Source organism: Corvus brachyrhynchos, unplaced genomic scaffold, assembly GCF_000691975.1.
Source record: "Corvus brachyrhynchos isolate BGI_N302 unplaced genomic scaffold, ASM69197v1 scaffold115, whole genome shotgun sequence".
Classification (NCBI taxonomy): Eukaryota; Metazoa; Chordata; class Aves; order Passeriformes; family Corvidae; genus Corvus; species Corvus brachyrhynchos.
Genome location: NW_008239553.1, coordinates 23,270,601 through 23,279,860, shown reverse-complemented (window position 1 = coordinate 23,279,860; position 9,260 = coordinate 23,270,601). Strand labels below are relative to the sequence as shown.

The 9,260-nt window shown below is 53.6% G+C and overlaps 1 protein-coding gene across 1 annotated transcript; it reads left to right on the top strand.

Moving 5' to 3' along the window:
- The first annotated feature begins 1,887 nt into the window (after window positions 1-1,887).
- PROX2 (prospero homeobox 2) lies at window positions 1,888-8,669 on the top strand. The gene is made up of 4 exons (XM_017742303.1): window positions 1,888-5,526; window positions 6,094-6,201; window positions 6,646-6,840; window positions 6,941-8,669. The coding sequence occupies exons 1-4, from the start codon at window positions 3,904-3,906 to the stop codon at window positions 7,124-7,126; spliced, it is 2,112 nt and encodes a 703-aa protein (XP_017597792.1). The 5' UTR covers window positions 1,888-3,903; the 3' UTR covers window positions 7,127-8,669.
- Window positions 8,670-9,260: the final 591 nt, after the last annotated feature.

Sequence of the window (9,260 nt, the reverse complement as noted above, 5' to 3'; positions counted from 1 at the left end):
GGCTGTGGGGCAGGGCAGGCCGGGGACGCGGGGCTACTAGTAATATTCCTGTGTAGTACCGTACATGTAATAATACATGTGTGATCACATTCTACATAATATAATATGTCATATGTTATATTACATATTTTTATGTATGGATTACATACATATAAAATATCTGTGTGTTACATATATTTATATAAACACATGCATCTGTATATATAGATGTTATTATACGTAATAATATATGTATATGTGTAATAAATAACCCTATGTATTACAAAGAGTGCCGTTTCATGACGCTCGTCTTTGAAGCAGCCCCAGGTTGCTGCAGGGCAGCTGTACCCATGGTTTTCCTGCTTGCCTTGGCAAACCGTGCGGCTGAGCTCGTGTGGAATGATATTGCCGCAAGCATCACCCAGTGGGATGTTGCATGGTTAGAAATGGGCAATGAGGTCATCTCACCATGGCAAACAGGAAAATGAGTCCATAAGTAAGCCCTGTTCCTCAGATGTGCTCTGTATATTGAAAATATTTGAGAATTCCCCAGCTAGCTTCTGTTTTCTGCCTGCTTCCAGGCGGGGAACCACAGGTGGAAGAAAACCCAAGGAACCTATTTACAGACTCTCAGAATCAGCCTGGGATAGTTATAAAACGCTGTCTGGCAGCCAGGCATCTTTCAAGGAGCCTGGGTTACGCACATGTGCTTAATTTAGCCACAGCTTAATAATACATGAACGGTAAACTGCAAGCTGCAAAATATGAGATCATTTTCAAAGGAAAGAGGTTGAATAAAAATCAACAGGGGATAGTCTCTGAGGTTTTGAGGATGAGCTGACTGCTCTAATAAAAGGTAACTGAGCCAGAAAGGCTCTGCCAGGGATTTCTCTGTGATCTGTCTTTCGAAGGCTAATGTCCTTGAACAGTGTTGACCACCTGGTGTCATCTACTTTTAACCACAGTCTCCTGCCTACACAATGAATACACTAAACAGTGCCATGCTCAGTAGGCATGTGGAAGCAAAGCAGATGAAGCCCCAGGAGTTGCCCCAGGCAAGCATGGCTAGACTTTGCCCACCTATCTACAGCTCCTGTGTGAGGAGAAGTGTCTGACAACCACATGTGCTGCTGGGGCAGGCAGGTTTGTCCTGGGGCTGAGGCCAGGATGTGCTCAGCTGGGAGTGATGCCAGCTCTGCTGGTGCTGTCTCCAAAGCACCCTGCAATGAGCAAGAGACTCTGTGTTGCTGCTTTTCCCGTGTTGTCCCATTTCTTGGCCATGTCCTATGCTGCAGACCTCCAGGCCAGCCAAAATGCCTTCGTGCCCCCATGGATGCTGGAAACGCCTGGGCACTTTCCATGGAAGATGGGTAGCTGGTGGGATCTGGGCCACCTCCTTCCTTGGCTGTGGCACTGCTTGTCAGCTTGGTGTATTTCCATCGTCTCACCAACAGTTCACCACCCTGGGTCCTGAATTGGGCTTCCAGGCCAAATTCCAGGGGAAAATTGCTCTTCTGGGCCTCTGCCCACTTGGGCAGCCAGCAACTCGGCACCTGACAGCCCTTGTCTGTCTGGCTCCAGGGGCTGTAAGTGTGGGAGACGGCAGGGAAGGTGGCTGGACGCCGGGGTTGGACCTGACCTCCTGGATGTCCATCTGCATATTCAGAAGTCGTTCCCAGCTGGTTGGCTGCCTCCGGCCTCCCTACTCCCTCTTTAAAGGCCCTGAGCGCAGCGGGAGGACGCGCTGGCGCCGCCTCCGCGGCAACCCGCGCTCCCCGGCCCCGGGAGCTGCCACCGAACAGAGGGATGCGGCAGCTGGGGAAGGCTCTGGGGGGAATTGCCGTCTGGAGGGACGGCACGCTGCTCCGTGCACGGCTGCCCCACCGAGGAGCACCCGAGGAGCCCATGTGGGGTGGCTTCGGTTTTGGAGAAGGCACACACTGCCCTGCTCTTCTGAACATCTTCTTCATTTCGTTCCTGTCTCTTTCTTAAGGTAAGAGGAGTCTCGGCTGCTTTTTAGTGTTCTGGAAGGTGACACTAATGAAAGCTGGCAGTAAGAGTAGGAACCAAAGCACGCACCTGTTAACTTTGTGCGGAAAGGGCTGCATCAGCAGGAGGGGTTTGCTTAGGGCAGCACCTCCTGGTCCTGCGATGCCGGGGACGCTGCGAGGGGGAGCCAAGGCCACCCACAGCGAGCTGCCACGGCCTGGGACCGCAGGGTCTGCTCCCTCCCTCCAAATCTCCAGAAGAAAGATGGTGGTGCTAGAAACCTTAAGCAAGTGGAGGTCGCCTTGCCAGCTCCGAGTTGATCTGCTTACAAAGGGTGTATCATCCAGGTTCTGGGGGGCTGGGAAGCCTCAGCACAGGGGGCAGGTAAGCTCCCGACCTTGCTGTTGAGCACAGCAGGTGAGAGAAATTGTGAGCAAGTGTCAAAGAAGGTGCTTCTGTAAAAAAAATGAGTGAGGTTACAGGACCACGCCATTGCGGAAAGGATTAAGGGTGGATGGAATCTATGAGTGCAGTGTGTTTGCTGTGTGACTTTGTTGGATGCAGATGGCAGGCTAAGAGGCAGCTGCAGGCAATGGGGAAGCTTGTAACACAAGGGCAAGGTGTGGTGTTGAGAGCTGCCGGCACCCCAGCGTTGTGCTGGCTGTGGATAAACTGAGCAGTTTGAAAGACCCTACAGCAGACTGTTAGGAAAATGAAACCCTGATGGTCAGGCAGGGTGAGGAGACAACACAGGAGATCAACAAGTGGTGTCAGATAACCCAGAAAATGCTTGGTTTGTCAAGACTATAGCTCTGCAAAAGGCAGAGCTCTCCCAAACACCTGCCTAGAATTCAGGGGTGTTTCAAGAAAGGCAACCTGGCAAAAAACACTGAGAAGAAACCCATTTTCTACACTGCCTGGAGGATTTGGCGTGGAGCAGTTACAGGGACAGGAGACTGATGGTGTTGAAAATGATAAGGTATTTCTGAGAACAGCAAAAGAATCCCAGACTTTCAAGGTGCCTGGAAAAGACAAGAGCTGAACTAATTTAGTGGTGCAAAGCTACTGCTAATTAATGTGGGTAAGGAAGAAGCAACCCACAGGGCCGGTTACTGTGGAATTGCCCAGGATACAATGTTTTACACCTTCTTTTGCAAAGCTGTCCAAGCGAGGAATGAGTGGAGGGGGTGGATCCCCGCTTGGAGTCAGCATGACAATTTTAAGCCTCGGGCTGCTGGCTCAGTATTTTTTCTCTTCCCTGATAATCCCCATCCTCATTTCTTTTATTCAGTGTTTTGCCAAGCACTTAGGAACCCCGTGTTGTGTTAGCCTGAACATCTCAGTGTGTCCTGCTTGCAGCAGGTCACACTGCCCTTTTACCCTGTCTGTGCCCTTCCACCAGCCTGCTTGTGCTGGCCCAGCCCCCAAGTGCTGCCACCCATCCCTGTGCCCTGGGGACTCTGCTGGTGGGTGCTGGGGCTGGCAGAAGCTGTCAGCACCCATGGCCTACCCATCTGTGTGCCGTGAATACCTTCACCAGGAATGCAGCTGCTGTTCTGTGCTCTGCCAACACCCAGGAGCACCCAAACCCACCCCTTTGCCCAGGTGTATGTGGCAGAGGGCTCTGCCTGGTGCTCCCTGCCCTTGTACCTGAGTCCACAAGCCCAGAGAGCAGTTTCCCCAAATGCCTCTGGTGCAGACGCAGCTGGTGGTGTGGGAAGTTTGTGCTGCCAGGCACATCTGGGGCCCAAAGTAGTTGAAATGTACTCTGGGCACGATGAATGTCTGGCTGCTAGGTGGGAGCTGTGGCAGTGCCCAGGGCATTGCTGCTGTTGTGTGACACCTGACAGTCTACTTACAGGTTTTGCAGTGCCTGGAGGTTTCTGCCTGGGTCACTCCCTTGTGAAATAGTTTTTGCAGGGGAGCAGGGATGCCATGGAAATCTGGGAGGAAAACTCTCTGGCCATGTGCTTGGAAAACTGCTGTATGAGGTCCTGTTTCTTGCTCTTTCTCCAGTGCCACACTGCTAGCAGGCTGAAACATCAAACATCAGGGAAGCCTCCCAGTCTGTCCAGGCAGGAAGAAGATACGATGGACAGCAGGACTGGCTTTGAGCAGGACAGAGACTGTGCCACTTCAGGGCATGGCGAGGGGCTGAAACTGGAGCCCTGTTTCCAGACTGACTCTCTCTTGCCTTCCTCCAATGCATCCCTGATACCACAGTTCCTCAGCCACACAGTGATTGGCAGAAACCTGGATCCCACCATCCTTTTCCCTTCCTCTCAGGCAGTGGCCCTGCCTCATGACTACAAATGCGGTGCATGTCCTGGAGAAGAAGTGCAAGCCCCAGCTTTCCCCAGGACCTGTGCCCTGGGTCCCGTGCCCTGTGCTGGTGATGGGGACCAGCTCTCCAACCAGCACCCACGGGACCAGCTCTCCAACCAGCACCCACGGGACCAGCTCTCCGACCAGCACGTACGAGCCAAGCGGGCCAGGGTGGAGAGCATCATCCAGGGCATGAGCCTCCCACCAACCCCGCAGGCATTTGACACGAACCTGGAGGCAGCTCTTAGGCATGAGAGAGAAAGGGGTGCTGAGATGCCCCAGGAGAGCAAGAGGAAGCCAAGGGTGCCCCAGCAGGGTGTGGGGGCAGTTGGACGAGTGGCTCCCACAGGGGGCAGCTCCCATGCCAAGGGTTGCCAGCAGCTGAAAGAGCAGCTCTGCTTTTTAGAGCAGCAGCTGAGGTGGCTTCAGGAGAAGTTCTACCAGGTCTGTGACTCTGAGGATGCTGCCCAAACCCAGGAAGATACTGAGAAAGTGCAGCCACTGCCTGGAAAGCCTAAAGACAGACTGAACAAGGACAGTGCCACTGCCACCAGCAACCCACGCAAAGCACCTCTCAGGGGGAGCGTCCTGGAGGTGCATGGGCTGGAGGAGGCTGAGGACAGAGGTGACACAGGTGGCCTGCCCTCGGCAGTGAGCGTCCTCTCACAGGCACTGAAGCACGAGCTGGCTGTGGTGACATCCCAGGTAGTGGATTCTGTCCTGAAGACTGTCTGGCCGAAGGCAGACAGCCACAGCCAGAAGCAGCACCACAGCCTTCTGATGCTGGGGCCAGATGTCAGGAGAGAGTATTCTGCTGGTGGGAAATGCAGAAAACCACTTGCTAAGCCATCTCCCATGAATGCACCAGGCTCGCTGGGGTCACCCCAGGCTGGGGTCCTGACAGGTGCTTTGGGGAAGAGCCTGGGCTCTTATGCTGGCTCCTTCAGTTCAAGGGGGGTCAGAAAATCCTCTCGGATACCCACTGTGGGTTATTCACTGGGCTCAGCCACCCCTGTCCAGGACAGCCAGCTGCTGAGCCAGCTGTTGGGATATGGCCAGCACAGCCTCTGGGGCAGTGACTCTCATGAGAGCCCATCTCTGGAGAGGGGCTGTCCAGAGCCCCTCAACTTGCACTGGGGAACTGTTAAACTGAGGTCATCGACTGTGAGACAGCAGCAGCACCATCCCCTGCCCCTGAGCCCTGCCAACAGGGAGAGCCTGGCACTACAGCCAGCTGGCAGAGATGGCTGCAGTGAGCTACCAGCTGCAAATGACGGAGTGCCCTTTGCCTCAACCCATATATCCTTTGGGGGCAGCTAGAGGTCCCTGGGGAATGTGCTCCCCTTGTCCTCTGGGGCCACAGCTTGCCGATCTCTGCAAGGCCAAGGCCCCTGCTGCTCTGTAGGGTGCTAAAAAGGTATGGGCAGGAGAGGAGTCCTAAGCCATGGAGGGGCACTGCCACTCCTCAGGGTTGGTTAGATGCTGGACCGTAGCTCCAGGAGCTGCCAAGCCTGTTCTTGGGCCATACTGGGGGTCCTGTCACCCTAAACCATGAACAGCTGTCTCATGGAAATTCCAGTCCTCATGAGACTGTGAAGTGCTGTGGAGAGCGTTAGCTTCCTCAGAGATTCTGAAGGGAAAAACCAGTAGCTGTCCAGTCAAGGATGAACCTCCTCTGCCCTACTGACAGGCCATGAGGGGCTATTGTGGGCACTGGGCATGTGTGTGTTAGGGCTAGTGCTCAGGGACATGCCAAGCTCAGGATTTGCTATGTGTAGGCTTTCCTTGACCCCAAGGCAGATGCAGGAGGCGCTGACCCCCGGGCACCTGAAGAAGGCCAAGCTGATGTTTTTCTTCACCCGCTACCCCAGCTCCACTCTGCTGAAGACCTACTTCCTCGATGTGCAGGTAAAACAGCAGCAGCCAGAGCTGGGGCTGGGCAGGGCTCCCATGTGGTGTGGCACCTAGCCTGCCTCCCTGGGGAACCTTGAGGAAAGGGCTGCTCTTGTGTCCCCCTGCCTTGCTGGCAGGAGATAGGGGACAGCACCCATTTCAGCATGGGCTGCCCAGGAGCAGGTGCACAGGCAGACCTTGGTTGTCACGTCTTCACTCTGTGCAATCAAGGTATTCAGATTAAATGTGCCTCCCCATTGCAGGGTGGCTGGGATCCAAATCTCGGTGTGGAGAGCACCTCGGACACCCTGATGTTGTTGCCCCAGCTGGTGCTTTTGCAGCCTTGGGCCAGGGCTGGGTTTGGGCCAGTCCAGCAGAGCATGGCTGGGTTTGCAGGGGCTCGTGGGTAGGGAGGATCCAAGCTGGCATAACACCATCCTCTGGCTCTCCCCCTGCCAGTTCAGCCGCTGCATCACCTCCCAGCTCATCAAGTGGTTCAGCAACTTCCGTGAGTTTTACTACATCCAGGTGGAGAAATTTGCCCGGCAGGCCCTGCTGGAGGGTGTTGTGGACGCTTGCACTCTCCAGGTCTCCCGGGACTCTGAGCTCTTCCGTGCCCTCAACATGCACTATAACAAGGGGAATGACTTTGAGGTGAGGAGGGGATCTGGATGAAGGGGGTGGTGGCATTTGCTGGGGTAAGGAGGCAGCGGTGACATGCTCGTGTCATTGGCTGATTCCTGTCTTACTGCAGGTGCCGGGGCGGTTCCTGGAGGTGGCCAGCCTGACACTGCAGGAGTTCTTCAGCGCTGTCAGGGCAGGCAAGGATGCCGACCCCTCCTGGAAGAAACCCATTTACAAAATCATTTCCAAACTGGACAGTGACATCCCAGAAGGGTTCAAAGCTGCTGGCTGCTCCCAGGAACTGCTCCACAGCTGAGTCTCTGTGAAAGCAGCCCTGGGTCATGCGTGCAGCCACCATGTGCTAAGCACCTCAGGGGCACTCTCTACAGCACTTGTTAGTTGGGGTGTTCTCTCTCTGAGGGCCATGCACTCTCTGTAAGACAGCTCCTTGGGTGAGGCCTATCACTTGACTTATGTGCTGGGATTTTATGCTGTGTAGTTTTTTCTGCTGCTCAGAACTGGTGGGGACCCTCAGAAGGGAGGGACAGAGATGAAGCCATCAGGTTGGAGCCTGAGAAGTTGCCCATCCCCAGCTCTCCCCATGACCCTGGCTGAGCTGCCTTCATTCTCTCTTCCAGAGGGTCACAAACCAGGGCAAACAGCCTTGCTATTTATGAAACAGGAAAAGGTCCTAGTAGTGGGCAAAGTTTCCTTGGCACAGCAGAGTAGCGAATGTGCCCAGTCCAAAAGCATGACTCAGTTTCTGTCCAGATACAACACACCAGTGTCCAAAGAAAACAGCTGGTAAATCACAGCATTTCAAGCACCCCGTGGGGATAGTTGTTCCTGTCTGGGATATGTAAAAACTGTGTTTGTTGTAGCCAGCAAGAATACCACTCTCCTCTGCCTCCCCTGTGCTGTTAGACAAGATCCTCCATGCAGCTGTGTGCTGTGGCCAAGCAGGTGTGTGCTCCCCAGCAGTGTTATCTGGGATGCTGGAGGAGAGCAGCGTGCACAGCCAGCACTGCTTGGCACTCCAAACAGCCTCCGTCAGCCCATCACCTGGGAGGACAGCTCCACGTTAAACATCCACCATGTCCCCTCATACCATCTTCCTGCTGGCAAAACTGCCCCAAGCATCTCTGTTCTGCATCCCTGGTGAAAGAGGAGCACGTTATTTGGGATTCATGAGTCCCTGTGGGTTTAACACAAGCTGGGGAAGAGCTGGGCCCTGATCTCTACTGCCCCATTGCTGTAAGGATTCTAAACTCAAGGAGGTTTCTTCACCCCCTGACCAAGACTCAGTGGCTGCTTTTCTAGCTGATGGAGCATGGTGAAGTGTTTTGTGTTAAGGGCTCTCTAATCCTGACAGAGGTGGCAGTGGAGAGGAAAAGGCTGGGAAGAGGAGAGAGTCCTGACAGAGGCATGGCAGGAGGGCACTGGGAGGGCAGTGACAAGCAACAACATACCCATGCAAAACCCTCTGGAGAAGAAGACTGGGAGAAGGCCAAGATGATTTTGAATGTGCTGTAAGATGTCAGTTGGTACTAGAGTGCAGCAAGTGACTCCTGAGAGGAAAATCACAGTTCCAGCATCAGATGAGTGCATGGGGTGATCCACAGGCAATGCATCTGCAGGAGTTAAGGAAGCATGTGGTAACATCAGGACACAATGGGGAGCTCTGAAATAGGGGCAGTTTGACAGTGGTTCCCCCCATCACGAGTGTGGCCACCCAGATTTTCTGCTCTGTTTGTATGTTTCTTTCTCCAAGTTTGTATATTTTACAACCCCAACACCAAATTTACTTGACTCCTCTTTAAATAAACACATTGCTTAAGTTACCCCTTTACATCCCTATAGATCTATTTGATAACCTCTGTTCTAAAGAGTTATCCTAGGAATTTCTTGCTTTTTGTTGGGAAAAATAACACTGCAGCAAAAGGGCAGTCCTTCTGCCAGCATCTCTGTGGGGCCAAGTGGGCCCCACTAGCCAACATCAGTTCCTTTAAACCCATCCCCTCACCTCAACGCCTCAAGGTTAGTCTGAAGTGCAACTTGTGAGGATCAGGAAGAGGGGGGCTGGAGGCAGACAGAGACATATCCCAAAGCTTACGGGTGCTGGATTCAAATGTACAACACTGGATAAATGCTGCTGGTGGTACCATGAAAGTGCCATTCCTGCAGGCAATAACAACCTCAGAACTTAAGTAATGCTTTGGGTAGGCAAAACCAAAGCTGCTGGAAAGGGAAATGATGGCCTGGCTTGGGGAAGGGTCAGCAAATTCACCTGTCGGTAGCTAAATAATTAGGGAACATAAGGTACAGGTTTACTGGAGGCATCCCGCTGAAACAAAGCCTTTTTACACAAAGTTCCTGGTGGGGGTAGCAGTTTCTTGCCTCCTGTGGTAATGTGCAAGTACTTGAGTGTCAGTAAAACAGCAGGTGGGGGA